This window comes from Trichogramma pretiosum, unplaced genomic scaffold (genome assembly GCF_000599845.2).
Source record: "Trichogramma pretiosum strain Unisexual culture from Peru unplaced genomic scaffold, Tpre_2.0 scaffold26, whole genome shotgun sequence".
Lineage (NCBI taxonomy): Eukaryota > Metazoa > Arthropoda > Insecta > Hymenoptera > Trichogrammatidae > Trichogramma > Trichogramma pretiosum.
The window spans coordinates 2,085,627-2,108,224 of record NW_019641640.1 but is presented as its reverse complement, the minus strand read 5'-3'; the positions used below and the strand labels follow the sequence as shown (position 1 = coordinate 2,108,224).

At 38.6% G+C, this 22,598-nt stretch overlaps 1 protein-coding gene across 1 annotated transcript in view; it reads right to left on the bottom strand.

Moving 5' to 3' along the window:
* LOC106656782 (leucine-rich repeat-containing G-protein coupled receptor 4-like) overlaps positions 1-22,598 on the bottom strand; it is a 48,106-nt gene that overhangs the window by 20,975 nt on the left and 4,533 nt on the right. The window contains exon 3 of the mRNA XM_023459619.1: positions 11,852-12,032. Coding sequence (XP_023315387.1) covers positions 11,852-12,032 — 181 coding nt within the window. The remainder of the gene's footprint in view (positions 1-11,851; positions 12,033-22,598) is intronic.

Below are 22,598 nucleotides of genomic sequence, written 5' to 3'. Positions count from 1 at the left end.
AAAATTTTGAAATCACAAGCAGCATAATGAAATCCTTTTTGGGCATTGAAATAGATTTTTTGTCTGACGGATCAATGATCATACATCAAAAAACTTATGCTGAAAAGATAATTGAGAGATTTGGCATGCAGTCAGCAAACCAAGTAGAAATACCTATTGATCCAAACACTATAAAGACAATTTTTGAAAAACACGGGGAGAATAGTGTGTTAAATGTGCCTTATAAAGAAGTAATTGGGAGCTTGATGTTTTTAGCCAATATTACTCGTCCTGATTTATCTTTTTCAGTGGGAGTTGCTGCATAGGCAAAGGAGTCGTGCAGAGCCTGGGTTCGAGCAGCTTTATAAGTAAGCACACGTGGAGGCTGCCTGCGAACCGCGCAATGGTGACGTCGATTTGCTTAGAACGTGAATAGATTGGCCAGCAGCCTGGGTGGCTGGCGTGTTATGAGGTTGACAGCGAGGACAATGATGTTCTCATCACGTTGCCTTTGCGCTGACAACCAACCCAACGCCAGGTGATAGGGGGTGACATGAGCTCTGTGTGGTATGGGTTACCGACTATTCAACCTTTTGACAAATCAACCCGACAATTCATCCGGGATATTTCAACCCGAAGACAATTCATCCTATGACAATTCATCCGGACGACAAATCATCCCGAAAAAAAAATTGTGAATAAGTACAAATAAATGTTGAATACAAAAATTTTTGAAAGTATACAAAAAAATTCACTAATTTTCAAGTTCATGAATTTTTTTCTCGAGAAACATCAACTTTAGGAAAAAATTACCAAGAACAAAAAAATTTTAGAATTGCCCAAAGAATACACTGGAATTTTTTCAGAATTTTTCGAGCAATTTTTAAAGTTTTGCAAAATTATGCAAATTGCGAAATTGTAAAAATGGCTCGAAAAATTCTGAAAAAATTCCAAAAGAGGCAAAAAACATTGGTAGTAAATAGAACAGGGCTTTTGAATATGCAGCTTTTGGTCTGCGATAAACTATTGCAAGTAAAAGTTTAGCGTGTGTTGTTGTAACTGAGTAGAAGACATACATAGGTTTATTCGAGAAGCGCGGGTTAAAAGCTTCTAAAGCTTTGATGAGAAGGTCATTCCGGGCGTAGAGAGGAATTCCGCCACCTTTTTTGCCTATCCTATCGTGATGGTGAAATGAATTAATAGCCAGGTATGGAGAAAATATAAATGTGCTATCGTACTTACATAGCAGGCGAGAGAGAGATTGATTGAAGTTTATCACAGTGAAATCATCGCTCTCCATCAGATGCAATTAGGGGATTCTTGTGTCAACTCTAAAATATTGGTAGTGAAGGCAACTCAATTTTATCCGGCGAAAGCCTATTCCATATTCCTACCATGGACATTCTACGAACGAAGCTTGCATTTGGTGACGATGGTTGAAGTTGCGGCAGCCACTCACGTACACGTACAACGTGCTGACGCAGTCGAGATTGATTCAGTGCTCCGAGTAATGTAGCCACAGTCTTAAGGTTGACTGGTGCGCTTAGCGGCAACCCACGGTATCGCACTTTGAAAGAGTCTATATCATCCGGGTGTGAGAGGCCAGCACTCACAGTATTATTTGGTGAAATGAGTTCACTGAGGCTCTGGATCTGGGACGATAGCTGCATCATCGAAATCGTCAATTTTGTCGTCAGTAGTCAACGTGAGCAACGACTCAGATGACGAGAGCGTATCAGCATTGACAGACACGATGTTATCCCCACTAACGCCGAGACCCCTGCGTGCGTCCCCACTCAAACGACGTGCACTGTTGCACTCATCCCCACCTCGCGGCATCAGCCAATCAGCGCGTGGTCGCTGTGTATATAAGCGAGCCACTTGGGCCGACTAGAGACAGTCGTCTCTCGGCAGCCAGCCAGAGCACATCGACTCTCGTCTTCGCGTTCGCGTCGACGAGCACCCGAGAGTTTTGACCTAGGGCCACTTCTCAATAGTGAACTTTGTTAATTTCAAAATACTCGCCTCATTATTTCAATACCTTTCCCCACCTTTTGACTTTCAAACTTCCGACTCGGCCGCCGAGTGGCGCTTCGCCATTGAAAAGTCGTGTCTGCAAGAGGAAAGGTCGAGTTCAGAGTACTAGTATAAGTGCCTTTCGACTAGCTTCAATCAGCTTTTGACTGTTCGACTTGTTACAAGTGAGAATAGAAAAGTGATTGGACTTTTGTCTTTTGACTTTTGACTGTTCAACTTTACAAGTTGGACAGAAAAGTGATCGGCATTTGAGTCACTCCACTCTCACGAGTCATGAGACAGCCAAGCAGCCCCAGCCGACAACGACGTCATCGCTCATCCGACCATCCCCTCCATGACGGTCAACATCGGTCACAGCCGGTCAACGTCGGTCATAGCTGGTCACCGCTGGTCACAGCCAGTCCTTCTGCACAAATCAACAGCCTGCATCAAAACTAGTCCTTCTCAGGACTAAACGTAGAGTTTGCGAAACTTGTAAACTAAGAGGCAACAAATAACATCGACCCTCCTCAGGGTCACTTGTCATACTCCAGTCTGGTGACTGTCAAGAGTATTTCTACTCTGTCTGAGTAAACGTGTACGATGTCGGCGAAACTCTGCAAAAACTCGCAGACTTGCTCAAATTCGTCTCCTCCACAATCCATTGTACAACAATGAGCTTACTAGTAATAGTCGCCAAATGACTGCAAATTGAATTTGCATTCGTGTGCAGTGCTCGCAAGCTCGAGCGCGAATTCACGGACGCAGACTGCAGTCGGGGAAGATCCTCCTCAAGTCATGCCATGGAGTCCAGGTCAGGCCTCGTAATCATTTCAATGTGTTTGCCACCACGACTCTTACGAGCGTAAATACGTCCGTCATCTTGCAAGCTTGCAGCTTCAACGCACATTGAGCTTCAGGCATCGAGATTTAATGCACATCTTGCCTCTGCCATCGAGCTCCAAAGTACATCAAGCCTAAGTCATCGAGCTCTAAAGCACATCAAGCTTCAGTTATCGAGCTCCAACACGCAACCAGCTTCAGTATTCGAGCTTCACCACATCTCCGGTTCCACACTACAGGCATTTTTCTTATATTACGTTCATTCATATGCATTGTACACCTTCTGAGTTGTATGAGTAATGTGTGAGTTTGATAAATTCTTGAACATTAGTCAGTATACAACGTTATAACTTGAATTGTCGCGTATCGAGTGTGAGCGTGTAATTATCGGTCAGTGGATTGTCTTGGCTGTTCTGGTCGCGCAGATCGTTTCGGGGTGGTCTCGCGTTGTTCCCTCTTTAGTTTCATAATTTTTTACTTCTCGCTTCTCATTTGAACATGGCCGAGTTTAAGAATTTGTACAATGAGCATAAGATCTAAGCTACCAAGGTCCAAAATGCGTACATAAATTTTACAAAGCTTGGTCAAAGCAAGATGACCCGTGGTCAGGCCAGGGGCCGTCTCGGTCAATTTGAACAGACATATCTTCGAGCCAAGGAGATTAACCGGGCTATTTTGTCTTTGGACTCAGCTCAAATCAATCTTCAATACTACTACTTCACAAAGGATAAATGGGGCCAACTCGAAGAAAAATACTATGAGAAATGGGATTAGTTTGATCAATATCTTTCGAACACCGCTTCAGAGCTGGTTAAGGAGACACACCTGTGTTTATGCATATAAATAAAAAACATGAAAATTAAGAATTACTATTAAAAGTTTTTGTTTCTGATGTAAAAATATGTTTTTATAGGTCTTTTTACAACAAAAAATATGTGTGTGGTTCCTCTTATCATTAAAAATCATCCATCAAACATGCATATTGACTTGTGATTTCTTAGTCATTGACCGCATGATTTTGAATGCAATTTTTCATCAATTCAGATCCTTGTGGTCTCAAAAGTTTTGTAATAAAATTCCTTTACACTTAAGTGTAGCAGATTTTTTTTTAGTTTTTTTTTTTAATCTACTAATCTCCAAATATAGCAATAAGCGTTATTAAAATAGCTATTTTTGTCATTTTTTTTTGTACTTGAGAATGAAAAAAATTTTCCATGCCCTTTATTTAAATTCTGTTACACTTAAATGAAAAAAAATTTAATACAAAACTTTTGAGACAGCAGGAATCAGGATTGGTAAAAAATTGCATTCAAAATCATATGGTCAATGACTTATAAATCACAATTAAATATACTTTTTTGATGGATGATTTTCAATAATAAGAGGAACAAGGGACATATTTTTTGTTGTAAAAGGACCTATAAAAACATATTTTTACATCAGAAACAAAAAATTATAATAGTAATCCTTAATTTTCATGTTTTTTATTTATAGGTATTAACATAGGTGTGTCCCCTTAAAGCGCACGAAGCTACCCTTGCTACTTCTTCTGACGCTCCCACCTCTTTAGCTGAATTCATGCCCCAATGGTTGAATATGTCTTCATTACCTACAGTCAACTTGCCTAAATTTTCTGGCAATTTTGATGACTGGGAAAACTTCAGAGATACCTTTAAGGCTATCGTTCATGATAGGAAGGAGCTGCCACTTATATGAATTAATCAAGGGCATTTCAATTGCCGAAGGAGGATATCCTCTCGCATGGACCACCCTTTCCGACTTTTACGACAATAAACGTCGTTTGGTTGCTACTCATGTTACATCCCGTAGTCGAGATTTAACAATAAACTATTTATTTCTTAGACTTGTTGCCGAGTTGGAGTGATAATAAAGAAAGACTTAATTATTTTGGTTGAAGTTAATATATTATTTTGATAGTGAGATGGTTTGCCATAATAATAATTATTGATATTTAACAAGCAGCATGGTTCGCTACAGATCACACACGCATACTCATACTCATACTGTTTGCGTCCTAGCTGCTTGGAGTCGTTGGCTGCCTGCGATGTCGCTTGCCTGGTGACGTCGTTGGCTGCCTGCGATACTCCTTGTCTGGTTGAAGTCTGGATGATGGCTGGATCGCGCAGATGCACTTGCCCGTGCGGTTACGATATTTTTAATCGCACGTCACACCCGTTGAATAGAACAATATTTTATATCTCATTGCTGACTATCTGCCTGAGCAGAAGTACAGCGTTGGATGGTACTTTTCGTCGAAAGACTATGAACGTTTAATCACATTTTCGAAAGATTCAAAATCTAAGAGTCTACAGCAACGAATGGCGACTGACTGTACGCCGTATAAGAAATCGGAAATGACAGAGCTCACGATACGTGGTGTGCGATTTCGTAGATATGAAGGAGAGCTGATCCTCTTTTACTGATGCTTATATACACCTAAAGTTGCCCCCGCTTCAGCGGTTGCAGCGCATGTAGCGAGCTCGATATGGGTCAATAATTGACACATATCCTGCACGCGCGTGTATATTAGTAGACCCGGGCCCGCTTTCTTCCCGAAATTTGTGAAGTCGCGGTCACCGCAGTTTTACAGCTTTTCTCAGATATTCATTCACACTCGCGGCCGCCCGTGTTCATTTCTTTGCCGTGCGAATTATATTTTCGCAAGAGTTTAATAGCAGAGGCCTAATAAATAGGTAATGGATTTTAGGCCGCTCAATTCGGCATTGTTTACGCTGGCTGGTCGTGTCCAAAATGATGTTACTTTCTGTCGTGTGTGTCATCGAAATTATGCATAGAAGATGCGCGAGATACATTGAATTGTAATACATGTGTGGCTGCTCGCTAGCTGCTTCTCACAGTTTTATTGGTTTCTTTTATAATTATTTTTTATAGTAAAAGGTTGCATCACAGGCTGTAACACTCACACTAAAGCTGTACTCAGTTGCTAGACCATGAAAAACAACTCGTACATTGAACTCAAACGAGTCTCTCGAGAGATATTTGGCCCTTACGACTCTCTCGCCTCTCTTGGTCACCAGTTCGGTGATGGGGACTTTTTTGTCGCCGCAGTCACCAGCAAATTTGAAAATCAGACTAGCAAAGATTGGCAGCGTCATCTTGAAAGCGCTAAAGCCCACCCACTGTCGAAAAATTACGCGGATTTGTGACCACTCAGATTATTACTTTAGAAGTTTGCTCTAATAAATTGGCCCCTCCTTGGGATAATACTTAACAAAGTTCGCATAATAAGCCGATCAAAGCTGATTGATCATCTCATGTAAGTACCACCACTACCAATGGCGCTGCAAAATGTTCTTTGTGCCCTGAGAAGCATGCCTTGCACTTTTGTGACGCCTTCAAAGCCAAATCATAGGACGATAAGAGAGCTTTTCTCCAATCTTAAAAATTGTGCTTCAATTGTTTCGGTCCACATCTCTCCAAGGACTGTACATCTAGGTTTTCTTGCTCAAATTTCAAGCAAAAGCATCACACCCTATTGCATCGTAAAAACGTATCGGTGACTAATGTATCTACTACAGTAGATGATCACACCGTTCAAGATCTTGAAAATGTTCACATAGATAAAAATGATGTGAGCATCATCGTACAAGTTCAGGCACCTTTGTCAAATCAGCGCTTAGCGTCTGCCCTCTTGGCAACGGCCAGAGTCTATGTAAAGGGACCGAGCGGTGATCGTACCCTTGTTCGAGCATTAATTGATCAATGCTCACAATCTTCAATCAATTCTCACAAAAGCTCTCGCAAAGGCAAGCTCCGACGATCCAAAAGCTTTCGTGAGCTTACCAGGCGCCAGCAAGATCAAAAAGTTGGCACCTAGTTTGGTTGATAAGCTCATACGAGTTGGCGGTAGATTGCGCAATTCTCTGCTAGACTCGTACGCAAAAAATTCTCTTATTTTGGCAGTAAAGGATCATCTAACCAACCTTTTAATCGATCATTACACCATAAATCATATCTCCACGGCGGAGCGCAGTTGATACGAATCTCTATGCGCCAATCTTACTGGCCGTTACGTGGTGGATTTACTGTTCGTACCGTGGTCAATCGATGCCACCTATGCCTTCGATACAGAGGTCGACCTCTTGGCCAAATAATGGGCAATTTACCTGTCTCTCGTGTTTCGCATTGTCCACCCTTTGAACGCACGGGAGTTGACGCTGGCCCTCTCGCTGTGCGTTTGTCCAAGACTCGCGGCAGAGGAACCTTGAAAGGCTATATTGTAGTTTTTGTCTGCATGGTAATTTGAGCTGTGCAATTGGAGGTCGTAGTGGACTACACGTCAGATTCGTTCTTGGCAGCTTTCCATCACTTCACTTCTCGACGCGGTCATTGCAGGAACTTATACTGCGTGGGGGCAGAATCTGAATTGAGAAGATTGTGGAAAACCATGGGCTCGTCAGACTCCTTTCATCAGAGTTTGAGCTCTATTGGCACTCAATGGCCCTTTAACCCTCCTGCGGCGCCTCACTTTGACGGGCTGTGGGAGAGTGCCGGGAAATCGGCCAAATTTTATCTCAAGCGAGTTATAGGCGAGCAAGTTATCACGTTTGTTGAGCTTTCGACACTCTTGTGTGGAAAAGAAGCATGCCTCAATTCACGCCCACTCGCCAGTCTTAATGACGATCCTAATGACTTGACCCCTCTAACACCAGCTCACTTTTTAATCGCTAGACTCTCATTTTTGGTGGCCGAGCCAGATGTCCTACACGAGAACATCTCAACCTTAAAACGTTGGAGATTGCTGACAGCGTTCGCTAGCTGTGGGCGACTTCGTTCTAATTAAGGGTGAAATTACAAGTCCAAGCAAATGGCCTCTGGGCTTGGTGGAGGAGATTTATAGCGATCAAAATTCTCTTGTGAAAGTGGTGCATGTACGGACTGCAAGCTCTCCATTTATTCACCCTATTCATCGATTGATACTATTGCGCGACACCGCGGATCTTGACTCCGGTTCAATTTAGCGGGCCCAGTTCAGCCAAGAAAAAATTTGATGAATTTCGCAAGCTCTGATGCATCAACACCGGGAGTATGTTCAGTGCGATGCCATCTTTGCAAGCTATGTACGAGTGTATGTGTGTGTGTGGGGGGGATAACGCCACCAAATTCCTGTGCGCGCTCTCTGTAAATCAGTTGGCTGCTATCGGCTGAGAGAGACGTGTCGTTTCAACGAACTACGCAAAATTGTACTAGCGAAAATTAAACGCAAAATACCACGCGTCTTTATCAACATTTTCCTTATCTAATTATTATTCAAAATTTCATTATTCATACAATTACTTAAAGTGTACTACTTATTGTATTACTTGATTTTGTCTGGGTAAGCTGTGTATAAATCTTCGTTGATTTGAATAAGAAAAATCTTCATCGATAGATTTCCCTTTGCCAAATACTCTTTAATGTCAGAAACGAACACTTGGAAAACCCAGTCTTTAAAATTAAACTTCGTAATAGTCTTATTAGATGGCGAAAATACAGGTCAAAATTATTAGTCTTTTTTTCAAAGCTCATGAATTTTCTGAACGATAAACTAGCATTGGCTTACATATGTAAGTTTCAGTGGCATTCGCACATAATAATGAAGTTAATCCATCTTCTTATGCTATATTAGTTCGAGGAGGCAGTCTTTTCCAATAACCACCCGGTTTCATTGCAATTAAAAATTTGTTTCGAATCATCAACTTTTTCTCGAATTATTAGTCGAACTTCAGAAGGAAATTTATTGGCAGCATTAATCTGTAAAAGCCCCTCAACCTTGAAATTTTTAATAAAAACTTTAATCGATTAAGCTTGGTTCAAGTTCTATGTATAAATATTATTGACACCTGTGAATTTAACAATATCAAGATGGAAGCGGGTTTTAAATTTCGTAGGACTCTCATTTTCATGGTGATTATAATTACGAGGGCTTGATCTCATATAGTATTGATTAGAATAATTTTATAGCACTGCGTTGCATAAGTTCACATTTATGTCACGCTTTTCTATGATATAAGTTGCATATTCTGGCAACGGCAGCGTTCGCATCACGCTCGCATACGCTCGTGAGTTAACCTCAATTTGCGGTACTAGAAAGTGCGACTCATGGTTTGCAAAAGGGGGCATAAATGTAAACTTGGCACAGTACTATAAAATGTTGTACGATACTCGGGTCATAGGGGAAACTTTTCGGCCCAGCTATTAGGACCCTTGCTGTGCTCGGGCCCTAAACTATGCCGCGCCAAAAAGTGTTACTTATGGCACTATTATCGTAAATTAATATTATGGAACAGATGTTGTAGCCACATCAATATCGTTTCTTTCGATTTTGTAAGGTTGAGATTTTTCACGCCATGATCCGACTACGTAGACCGGCAGATAGTAACCGATAATAAGTGCTGATTTTTACACTTATGCCTTTGAAATGTCTGTAAGTTATATCTATAACAAACTCAAGAAACGGAATATTATGCCATATTAGCGTGGCAATATATTTAAAAGTGAATATCGATTTTTAACAAATTTTTGCTTTGTGCCCTCATTTTTTATCTTATGCCATTATTAATAGATGATAGTGTGACGGTGCAAATTGGCCTTATCGGGTAAGGCCCAGCTCAAATGCCGTCGACAAGAATTTTATTATTGGGACCTCTTGAACTCACGCTGACTTCTCCGAGGAGGTTCTGGGCCTATCGCCGAGTTTGGGCCGAGCTGTTGGCCCCAGTGACTCACCTTTCGAATTGGCCGAGGAAATCTCGATCTGTCGCGAACTCCGCGAAAATCCGTACAATTCGGCAAAATTACTCTACTCTCTGAAAGAAGGAATCTGGGAAATTTACAGCACGAGGGTGAATTAATTATGACTCGCGATATCAATTTCAAAATCTAGTCACTTTTATTCAACTTTCAACAGTGGCCACCAGGTGCGCTGGTGGCGTTCTTGTTTGCCTTCCGTGGCCGAACCTTTGTCACGCGACAATAGGTTACGTCGTGATTTTCTTCTACTGCTAGGCCAAAATGGCCGTCACTGTGGGGTAGTGATTTCTCAATTCATGCCTTTGAAATTGCTTGAGAATAACAACAAATTGAATACTTTTTTCGATTGGCATAACGAATGGAGGTATCTGCATTGAAGGCATGAGTCATTTATGTGTAAGAAAATTGATAGGTAGTGTTCTGATTTATACACTTATGCCTTTTTGCATAATTGTAAAAAACTTTGAAACAGATTTATTTTGAAAAGGGCATAAGTGACAAGCGTAGATGAAACACTCGAAAGTATGATGGGATATTAATTTAATATGAAATTTAGCTCCTGCGCTGGTATATTTGAATTTTTAATAGTTTTTGATGTTTGCGAACAGCATAAATTCTAGGTTGTACTCAGGTTAGTTTTCGTAAGCTAAAATATGAGTTTTGATAGTAGTCAACATTAATTTCGTAAAAAAAGTAAGAAAATATTACGATGTATGTAAAATCCATGGATATATATTTAGAAAAACGATCAAAAATCATGAAATGACAATAGTGTCTCCAATAGTCTCTAAATATTTCAAGGGTTGATACATAGCAAAATTTAGCACGATTTGTTTGAGTTTGGCCTGAAGTTTTAACCACTTCATTTTTGGGGCAACCTTGAATCTTCGACCACGCGATAACTCGACCAAAGCAATTTCAGGGTCACCCTGTTCCTTGACCATCTCACGGACCAAGCTGAAAAGTCAGGATGATTTTTCCCCATTAAAAGCTGAAACCGATTATGCCAGTCTTCAGACACATTATTGATTTTCGCTTGTCTCTTTAACACAGCGTCGTAGTGATTCCAAACTTGAATGGGATAACGTTGAGTAGCAGCTACTCTTCTACTTCGAGCTTTTGTCCTTTTTACATAAGTTGTCTTAAAATATATGCAATGTCAGCTATTTGAGGTTGTTCAGTGGGAGCCTTATTTTTCAATTCACCGAAATAATTGATGACGTCAACAGGAACGAATGCTAAAGCTGCCAACTGATGCGTAAACTTTTTTATGCTTCTATTATCCGGGTTATTGTAAGCAGCTTGTAATTTTTCATCTTGGATATTCTTGTATAAGCTTTGCTGGAAATGAAAGTAGCATCCCGAATATGGTGCATTGGGAAATACATCTCTGCAGACATTTGAAATGGCCAAGTTCAAAGTCGCTCATCACTTGATCTTGCACGCAATCAGCTATTCTATACTCACCGCATTTATCAAGTACCACTTTTAGTACCTTGAAATATTGAACGGTCTCTTTGGAAGATAGCTTTTAAGTATCGGTATAAGTTTTCGATGATTCCATTTGATCATCGTCATACATATGGTAAATATGAAACATAACATACAATCAATCAGATATATTATTCTTACAATAACAGATCCAAACGACGTATGTATTCTCATGAGCGAAAAGCATCATTTATTTGTGTATTGATCATGCGATACACGTAAAGTTTATTAAAATATATATCATTACTATTACAAAAGAGCCGATTATCATTGCTCACGCGCTTGGCAAACAATATGCTGCCGCATCACTGCATCAGGGGGGGGGGGGCTATGGCGACTAATTATGAAAATTTTCAACTTTAATTAAAAATAAATGATATCTCATAATCAGTGGATTTTCGAGATTTGTGGCTATGATAATTTTTGCTCAGGAAATCAAAATCTATCTCCTGAAAAAGTTTGATCAAAACTAACGAAGAACTACAAACCCATATGAGATTTGCAGAGTCCTTTGAAATCACATTAAATTTTACATTAAAAATTGTGATTAGATTTTTAATATTCACTCCAGCAAAGCAGAATAACAAGCTTAGTAACGTCAAAAAATTAAAATTTAACTTTTAGCCCCTGTATATCCACGAACAATGAACCTGAAGGGCTGAAATTTTTAGAATTTTCATTGTTGAATGTACTCTTTAAAAGTTAAACATTTTTCTGAATTTCATGGCTTTTTAACTAAAGTTCTTACGTGTTTTTTTGGAGATTCAAGAAAGTTATTGAATCACCATATCCTGTGAAGGCGTCTTCAGATACGACAGATATATTATTTGCTCTCAAATCAAGATGCCTTAAGCGATGTAGTCGTCGCAAAGCATCGCTTGGGATTTGATGTAAATCGTTATCTCCTAATTTTAAGTATTGCAGATTTTCTGAAAAAATTTTTAAAAGTATTGTTTATGATACCATTTTAAAAGTATAATTATAACACATAAAAAAATTACGATTATGGCAGTAAAATTTGTTTTGAAAGACAAAATTTAAATTATGGTGAATTTAACTTTACTTGTGACTCTAATTTCCCGGCTGTCGCGATGAAATTCAAAATGATCACTCTTTACAACTATAATAAAAATTTACAATAAAATTAATGAGCTTAAATGAAAATTTATAGCTATTTTCCCAAAAGAATTCCTTGAAATTTATAGAGTACGTGATATTGTAGGGTCTGTATAAAATTTGATCCAGGCAGCCGGACGGGTAGGGTCATAAATAAAGTTAAGCTTACTATAATTCTTATAAACAATATAATTAATTATTAAATTATCGTATTAAAAACTTGGCAGTGTGGTTATAGATTGAAAAATAAAAATTTCAGTTATGCTGAAAGTATATTAGTGGTAACGATCGTTGCATCAAGCTGAGCATTTATATTACGCATTATTTCTAATATTAATTAGCATAATATTAATTAGCATTTGTAATAAATATAAAAATTTATTTTTTAATTTAAATGCACTCACAAGGAGACCTTCTCACCTTCGGGTCATGGATTTGGCACAAACTTTTTCTGGTGATTCAGAACAGTTAGAAAACATACCCTGTTATGTAAGGTTGTGTGAATATGCTCTATAAGCGTTAGATAAAAAATAAACGTTAAAATAATAAAAATAATTATATTAAGCGCAATTAATATTCAATTCCTATCCTCAAAGTAATTTAGGTTACTTATTTTAGACACCTGGATCTTGAAAACATTATATTTTATTTTTAAGAAGTTGTTGGATCTCACTCGTGACCCAAAACATTGCAATATTGCACAAAGGCATGGCATGAGATCATGGCAAATAGTGGCCTTATGTGCAAATATTATTCACCTCGTCATATCATTGATAAAATTCAACTCTGCGTAGGTACTTGAAGTGTTGAATTAGTCAGTGAAAAGTGTTTTGATAAGAACTTGTAAAATCTCCAGTGCTTGTATTAAAATAATAATTATTTTAAGCGTTTGAGGCCATAAGTATTGATAGTAAACACTTTAATTTGACAATATTGCAATGTTTTGGGTCGTGCGTGAGATCCAAGAACTTCTTAACAATGAAATCTAATATTTTCAAGAACCAGGTGTCTAAAATGAGTAACAAAAATAGTTTGAGGGTAATAAAGGAATATTTATTGCGCTTTATATGTTTATTTTTATTATTTTAACGTTTATTTTTTATCTAACGCTTCTAGGGCATATTCACACAACCTAACATAACAGGGCATGTTTTCTACCTGTCCTGAATCACCAGAAAAAGTTTGGGCCAAATACATGACCTAAAGGTGAGAAGGTCTCCTGTCAGTACTTCTTGCCACTCGCGCAACAGCGTTTTTGAGCGAAATTGCTAAATTTCTAACTCGCTCTAAAAGTACCTACACGAACCTGGGAAAAATACCTAACCAGTGATTTCGATTGAAAATTTGCTTAGCTTTTCGATGGTAGGGTTTGATTTTCCGGAATTTCCCATTTTCACCTCGGAAAATGGAAGTAAACTACCTCTTAAAAAAACCTAAAAAGGAAGTAAAAAAACCTCTGCTTTCCATTAAAACGATAAAAAACGCTAAAAACGACGCATTTTGAGATATTCGAGTTTGAAAGTTTACTTGCATTTTCCGAGGTGAAAATGGAAAATTCCGAAATATCAAACCTCACCTTCGAAAAGCTAAGCAAATTCCCAATCGAAAGCACTTGTAACTTATTTTCCAGGTTCGCTTAGGTACTTTTAGAGTGAGTTAGAAATGAAATTTCGTTCAAAAACGCTGTTGCGCAAGTCGCTAGGAGTTTTGAGAAATTTCGCCCCATATGTTTAATTGTTTCAACAAATCTGAGATCCCATAAACTCTTTTTTTTAAAAGAACATGTATCAGCAATTATCTCCGTCTTATTCTTATATTTTTGTGTTCCTCAACAATTCAATTGTTAATCTCAAATCGTAAATGATAATCAATATTTTGGCTATAATATTAATGAAATCAAATAAACTCTGTCCAGTATTAAACAAACTAACAATTTTTTGTTTCAAACTTATAGCCTACTGAAATGTTTACAAGAAAATAATTCAAAACCGTCGTAATACTTTTTTCAAAAGTTTAAATAGGGGCAAGTATGACAGTCTGATTCTTTTCATTTGAACTTAAATTTAAAATCCTTTTGTTTTTCAAATTGTTTAAACTCTTAATCTCAATCCACCATTTATTAATTACTTAGCTATGATAGTATGAAGTCAAATATTTTAAGAAAAGTACTCACGCAGATGTAATATTTTGCTTCCTCATAACGGAAGGCTCGAAAACGAGATTTTGAACCAGACCTCGTAGGAAAATTTGGTTTACATTTTTGTAAGTTTATATTTCGAACATGTCTTTGAATCAAAATATAAAAATGAAATACGAAGGTTCCCTTTCATAACCAAACCCTTTCATTAATATGATTTTTTATCAGGAAGCTTTTTGCCAATAAATTAGTTGCGATTTTATTTCTTAAACCATAACGATACTGCAAAGTCGTAACACTGTATAAAATTGTACCCACTGTATACACTGTACATTATATGCAATTGTAAATTGAATAATAGTTATTATGAATTTTAGCAATTATATTAATTAATTGTTTTATTGAATTATTCTATCACAAACTTTGCATTGTCGTTATGGTTTAAGAAATAAAAATATTACATCTGCGTGAGTACTTATCTTAATATATTTGATTTCATTACTACCATAGCTGAGTAATGAATAAATGATTGATTGAGATTAAGAGTTTAAACAACTTGAAAAACAAAAGGATTTTAAATTTAAGTTCAAATGAAAAGAATCAGACTGTCATACTTGCCCCTATTTAAACTTTTAAAAAAAGTATTAACACGTTTTTGAATTATTCTATTGTAAACATTCCAGTAGGCTATTAGTTTGAAACAAAAAATTATTAGTTTGTTCAATACTTGACGGAATTTATTTGATTTCAATAATTTCATAGCCAAGAAATTGATTATAATTTAAGATTTCAGATTAACAATTGAATTGTTTAGGAACATATCTTAAAACAAAGATATAAGAATAAGACGCATGTACTTTCTCATACATGTTCTTTTAAAATAAAAAATACATGGGATTTCAGATTATTCTGGATTTAATGTTAGTATGCTTATTGCTTATGCTACACGTAGAAAATTTAAAAAGACATATTGACGATATTAAAAAGTAAAAATACATATTGATGATATTCGTGCCAAAACATCGCAACTTCCCGGAGAAAGTCATCGCCAAGCACGGGTGTTGACCTTAGTGCGCCAAGCGGATTACGCGAAGTGATATTTCTGCCGCTAAATCGCAGCGTCCTGGATAAAGTCGTCGTCGATTCTGGATAACAACCTAAGGCTCTGAGCGGCCTTTCTAGGGTTATATTTTTGCGTGAAAACCGTATTTCGTGGAGTTAGTCACTTTCAAGTTTTGAGTTCGACCTGTTGCCCTGACCGGGCTACCCAGGGTAACTGCGAGTATCTTGATAAACATGTACATTGTTCAAAATACATACAAATCAAATGAATGCGAAGCGTCTATAGGTAGATATATTTGGCCTAATGAATCCATCAAATCGATGATATGAAATTGGCAGTGAGACTGCGTTTTGCGTGAGACCGTTTTTTCGTTGGGGAATTTTTCTTTTATCACTTGTATTCAGTCAATACTGCGTTTTTTGGAGACAATGAATACATTATTTTGTGTCACTTATTACGAGGAATCGATTTACCGAATCAGAATTATCGTATCTTTCATAGATTTCAAATGATAACGTTAGGTTGTTTTCGCGGGTCCTCAAATTGTGATTCTCGTATATATGAGGAGCGTGGAGTAACGCTGCTAACGTCTGCCATACTTGTCATTCGGAGCACGACACGCGCTCCTCGATAAAATATAAATATATGGATAAGACTCAGAATTGTTTAAATAAACCTGCGCTCGTATGTCACTGATCTTGACGCGCTTTTGGTATGTTATATTACATGATACAAACCGCTGCCAATTTTTTGGCAAAGAGCTTCCTCATAAAAAATTATATTAATAAAAGAGATCAGTTATTAAAGTAAAAAGCCGTATTTAAATTTTGATTCACTATTTAGGGCCCTAACTACCATATGTACACACACACACACACACACACACAGACACACACACACACACCATTCGCGCTCGGACCAGAAGACAGGCAGGACGTGTGTTGCTCGCGCTCCTGCTTCTCCTCGATTTCTAGTGCGGTTTTACGTAGTGCCGAAGTGTCTTTGTGTGCGCCAAGTGCGCAGCTTGACGCGCGGCGTCGATACATGCGTGTACAGTCTTGTAGCTGTGCGTGCACGGCTGTAGTGGTGCCTTTTTTACTCTGCCCAGTGTTTTCCCGCTTACCGAGTTGTCGGTGTGAGCACCGCGTGCTAGTGTGAGTGCTTGCCTGGCACTGTGGTGCGAACACAGAAGGCGCGTGTAACTCGCGGCATGTCAGCAGCCGCTAACGTCTCCTTACACAATGGTGAAGGCGATTACGGCGAAAATAAACGTCGCTCCTTTGCAGTGCAAGGAAAAGGATGCCAAGCTCCCGTCTCTCGCGGAATTCGCGACCGGGACCTTGAAGGACAAGCTGGAGCGGATGGACATCCTTATACGCGGTCTTGGCCAGTTCATCAAAGGCAAGTCCAATCTTCATAAGGAGGTGATCAGCTATCAGCTGAGCCTTGTGATGGCCTTCTCAGCGCTGGAGAAGTTATTGGCGAGCCAATTGCCACCTCGCCCTCCCGTAGCAGACAAGGCGGTTTGCTCTTCCCCTCTGTTCTCGGCCAGTGCAACCAGTAAGCGGCCTGCAACGTCACCGCTAGCGTCACTCTCAACACCTTAGCGCCATGTCGTAACAGCCGCATCCAAGCAGCATGACAAGAACAACAACGAGGTCGGAGACAAAGACGAATTCGTACTTGTCGACCGCCGACGTCATCACCGGCGTAATCAGACGGCAAAAACATCTGAAAATGTCCACTTCCGACAACAGCCGAAGCCATGACCAGCGCAGCGTAGAGCGCACCACCGACCAGACGCAATCGTCATCAACACGAAGGATGCAACTAAGTACGCGGACATCCTGCGATCTCTCAAGTCAGACCCGACGTTGCAGCAGAAAGTCGGCAGCAGTGGGCATGGCTTCTTTAAACACCATAGCCGACGCTACGACCACAATCAAAGCGCGCAATGCCCGGTCTGCCCCTCACCCATCGGGAATGCGGAGCACGTATTTTATCACTGCCCGAGGTTCAGCGACGAAAGAGAGAGACTACACTCCCTGATCCACGAAGCCATGACGCCGGAAAACACCACCAGGCTCATGCTCGCGAGCGAGCCGAACTGGCTCGTGGTTGAAGACACCATCTTAATCAAGCCTTCACGAAGCGCATAACGCCAACCCCTCCATCCCCGTGAAGTAATGCCTAACGGCGGTTTCCGCGGGGATGGAACAAAGGGAACTTGATGTGGATGTATTTACATAGTCTATGTACCCTTAAGCAATATGTTTCATTCTCACTTCTATTGATACATTTTACCTAATGTAAACTTCTATTTCCACTTTCTGCTAAATAAAATATATTAATACATCCAAAAAAAAACATCGGCCTCCTTGGCTTAGTGGGTATAGTGCTTGCCTGCTGATACAAGGTACGCCGTAGGGCGTGGGTTAGATCCCCACCAGACGAATTTTCGAGGTTCGTTTTTTCGCCTGGTGTGGAGCCCGTGCCCGAGGTAGAGAGGGTACCATTCTGGAAGAAGACCCGGGCTATGTCATCAGCCTCCGAAGCGGTAAAAAACCCCGATCACTGTGCGAGCTGGAAGCGATAGGATAACCATAAGTAGGAGCCCGAAGCGAGGACTCACAAGGCTGGCAATAGATGGAGCACAACACTCCCATGATAAAGTTGGAAACGAGAACCACACTCACAAGTGGGCGCCGGATGCGAGAGCCAAGGCTCTGCTGGAGCGCATGATGGCGCCTAAAGCGAGAACCACACTCACAAGACGACAACAGAAAAGGAGGAGTATCTAAAACTCACGGAGACTCACAGGGTAGCGCCGGAAGCGAGAACCACACTCACAAGATGGCACTAGACAGCGAGTTCTAAAAAGACGTCTAACTCAGGAGGAGATGCCAACAATGTGTGACCACTCTGAAAAAAGGAAATACGACAATCGACGATGGCATCGTGCAGGATCGGAGGTTCACCAAGCAGAAAGAAGATGAGTCCCTGAACCCCTAAAGGTCGCATATCACTATATGCGACGGATGGGGGATGTATGAAAACAACGACTAACATAGAAGTAGCAGAAATGCTCAACTAACCCCGGCCTCATATATGTAAAAATTGGTTTTAATGATTTAAATAAAATATTCAAAGCTTATTTGGCACAATTCATTAAGGGGTAACACCACTCTAGGATTTTGGAAAATTGCTTAAATTTACGAATTTTTTGTGGGGGCCACGATGAATATTTTAATTTGAGGTTTTGAGGACTAATAATACATGCAAAGAACTAATCACATAGCCAGTACTAATCGTCGATTAATATCGTATCCTTTTTCGATGAAAGGGCAGCTAGGAATTTCAATAGCGACACAATTATTGCAAGAAATCACAAGTTTGAAACCCAAGCCTCGCTTAGATGATTCCGTGAATTTGATATCAGACTTGCATTTCTTACAGATAAGGACGTTTGATATAGTATTAAATACTGATAAAAAACACAAAATTCTGTATCCAAAGCTTTCGACCACTTTAATATCACCCGATTGGGCTGCTAAAATCTTCTTGGCTGACGCACTAAAGCTGTTGCCCAAACTCGGGGTTTCCAACTCATCTATTCAGTGGTCGTCGGGTTCCGATTTTGCGTCTTTTATTATACCCGATGTCTCCATGAGAGCCTTTTTTACTCTGGTAAGGGCGCTTTTTGTTACTCATTATCACAGTATATCGCACGAATTACGAGAGTATAATTATTAGATAATTTTCCAACACGTGGTACTCTCAAAAATCATTTATAACTACTGACAAGGAAAGCCTTTCATCTGCGGATCACAGATCCTTACCAAACTTGTGTAGGGATCTTCTTGTACATAATAATGAAGCCCCCTATAGTTACTTTATTCCAATGAGCCCTGGAAACCCCTATAAAGCACCATAAAGAATATATTATAATATAATGTATAAAATACCATATATTAACGTATAATAATATCAGGTTTACACAGTCAAGTCTAACTGATTGAGAAGTATTTATACTTGGAGTTTTTAAAGTCCAAAACACCTTTTCAATCAATAAATAATTTAACTCAATTGGTTTACTGAAATTCTCAAAGAGCGAATCAATTCAAGCTAAAATTTATGCATTTATCAACTAATATTTATATTAAATCATGTAAAAATGTTTTCATTTATAAAACTTACTGTTCTTTCTTTATCACCTATTTCTGGCCCTCAAAACATATGTAAATTCACTCCAGATGAGTGTCAGGAATAGGTGAAGAGAAGGGAGTTGTACAAATAAAAAACATTTTCATATTATTTACATCAATATTTATTGTTTGGTACGTTAATTTTAGCTCAAATTGGTGCGCTCTTTCAAACATACACAGCAAACCAATTGAGTTCAATTGTTTATTATTTGCAAAAGTATTTAGAATCCATAAAGGTTCATGTAAAAATATTTTTGAGACAGTTAGACTTGACCGTACAAGGCCTGATACCAATCAGTGGTATTTTAAACATTATATTATATTATATATACTTTATGTGGCTTTATAATGGTTTCCAGGGCCCATTGGAATGAAGTAACCGTAGGGGGTTTCATTATTATGTACAAGAAGACCCCCAAACAAGTTTGGTAAGGATCTGTGACCCGCACATGAAAGGCTCTCCTTGTGAGTTGGCTAGTGAAAATTCATAGTATTGGAGAAAAAATTGCGACCTCTACAGGTCGTTTTACATATTAAAAGCTACTTTTCACTCGTACAATAATGTACTTACATGAAATTTTAGCGGCAGTGTTTAAATAGAAAAAATTTATTGAAATTCACTGATTTTTCGAAAATATGATCGTAAAGACCCTTTCACTCAAATTGAAAACTAAGCATCTTATAACTTCGTCTCCCTTATAAAACTAATTAGGCATCATTCTACACACCCTAAGGGAGCTTTTTATGCAAAAAAAAATCGATTTTTTGAAAATCCTAGAGTGGTGTTACCCCTCAAGAATTAACTCCTACATTATCATTTATTCAATTGACGAACCTAGAATCTATTCATTTTTACAATCATTCATATAGATAAATCGACACTAGATAGCGAACAAGTATTTTTTAGCGGAACTCGCAAGTGGCAGTGAATTTTTCAGATTGCTATTGTCACTGGGAACCGCGAAGCATCAGCATGCTTATTGCTGACTTCGCGCCTCGTGACTTCCTTTCTTCGCGACCGGCTCAAGTGGCAATTGGCCACCTATGCCGACAGCCCAGGCAGTTCTCGTTTAAGGTTCGAAGTCGATGCATGAGCTCTCTCTTCCCCTTTTTGGCCATTTAACCAGTAATTCCTCCAGCATTTATTATTTATTATTCACCCTCTCCTATCCCCCACGTAACACTATATATACGATATTTTTACGTAACCTCTCCATAAGCGTTTAGATAGGCAGAAATTAGTACGTAGGTTTACTAACAAAGTATCATTAGGTTGTAGCGTTCAGGTGGCAAAGTCTAAAACAAGCGTGCGTCTAGATATACTAAGTCTTGCGAATTAGGTTTCTTAATGAAATATACATATGGTTCAAAATAATACTTTTGCCTCACGTTTTTAAACTTTAAAAATATATCGAGACCGGTTCCCGTTACTTTTTGGGCTTCCTGGGCACGGCTTTTTTCATGTCAAACCCTAAACTTTAAGCTCAGCCTTGAGCCCAGGCAATACCAAAACTTTTTGCAAAAACGGCACGGTCTAATATATATATGGGTCAAAATAATACATTTTTACAAAACCGTGCGCACGTATGTCACCGATCATGACGCGCTTTTGGTATGTTCTAGTACATGGTAAAAAGGTCCCAAAAACAAAATTTTAGACCCCCTCCCCCCTCCTACCCCACACTTCCGGTATAAACGTCCATTTTCGATCTATTTTTTTTCTGAGGACATGTAGTAATTATAAAATCTGAAAAAATTCACAAAAATACTTTTCAACAATCCAAACAACCTTAAATTTTTTCGGTTTTTTTGAGTGCTTCAGGCCTTCAGATAAAATCATTAAAAATTCTGAAAATCGAGATACGGTGATATGAGCCGATATAGTAAACAAAAATTTTTTCAGTTTTTTATCGCATTGAAAAACATTTCCTCAATTTTTTTCAGATTTTTTCAAATGACCTAACGCACTTTTTGAAGCCAAAAACCGCTTTTTTCAACGAAAATAATTATTTTAGGACGGTACGGAGCTCAGATTTTTTAATTGAAGGCGATAGCTTCTAGGGCTGAAAAATGCTATTTTTAACAAAAAACAGTTCCTAGAACCCGATGGTTCCGTTTACTAATTTTCGTTTACTATATCGGCTCATATCGCCGTATCTCGATTTTCAGAATTTTTAATGATTTTATCTGAAGGCCTGAAGCACTTGTGTTGTTTGGATTGTTGAAAAGTATTTTTATGAATTTTTTCAGATTTTTGAATCACTTTATGTCCTCAGAAAAAATAGATCTAAAGTGGACGTTTATACCGGAAGTGGGGGCAGGAGGGGGGAGGGGGTCTAAAATTTTTTTTTTTGACCTTTTTACCATGTACTATAACATACGAAAAGCACGTCAAGATCGGTGACATACGTGCGCACGGTTTTGTAAAAAAGTATTATTTTGACACATATATATGGGCTAAGCCATAGTTAGCGTGATGGTAAAAAAAAATTGTTTCTCAAATTATGTACTTTTAAAAAGTACATTGAAAAGTGAATATCCAGAATATTGATATATTTTTAAAGTTTAAAAACGTGAGGCGAAATTATGTGGAGATCGTAAGCTCGACGATAGCTTGCCAGTTATAGTTGTATCGCTATGATTAATTTAGACAATACATTTTCTTATGTATTTTCGCCTTCAGAATTCACTGGTCACGTCAGTTGAGCGATTTGATTACATCTAAGCACATAAAATTTTCGTAAATTCTCTTTAAAACCGATAAGAAAACGGGTATAAGAAATGCTAAAGATATGCAGGTTACGTTAAAATTTAGGTTTTTTTAGTACAGTCGAGTGAGAATATTAGTTTTAGTCTAAAAAATTATTTTAATTGATGAAATCGCAAGTTTTCGATTTTTTTTCTAAAAATCATCCTAAAATTGACGATTATTCGCTTGCGAAGCAGCGAATGAAAAATTCGATTTTTTTGTACA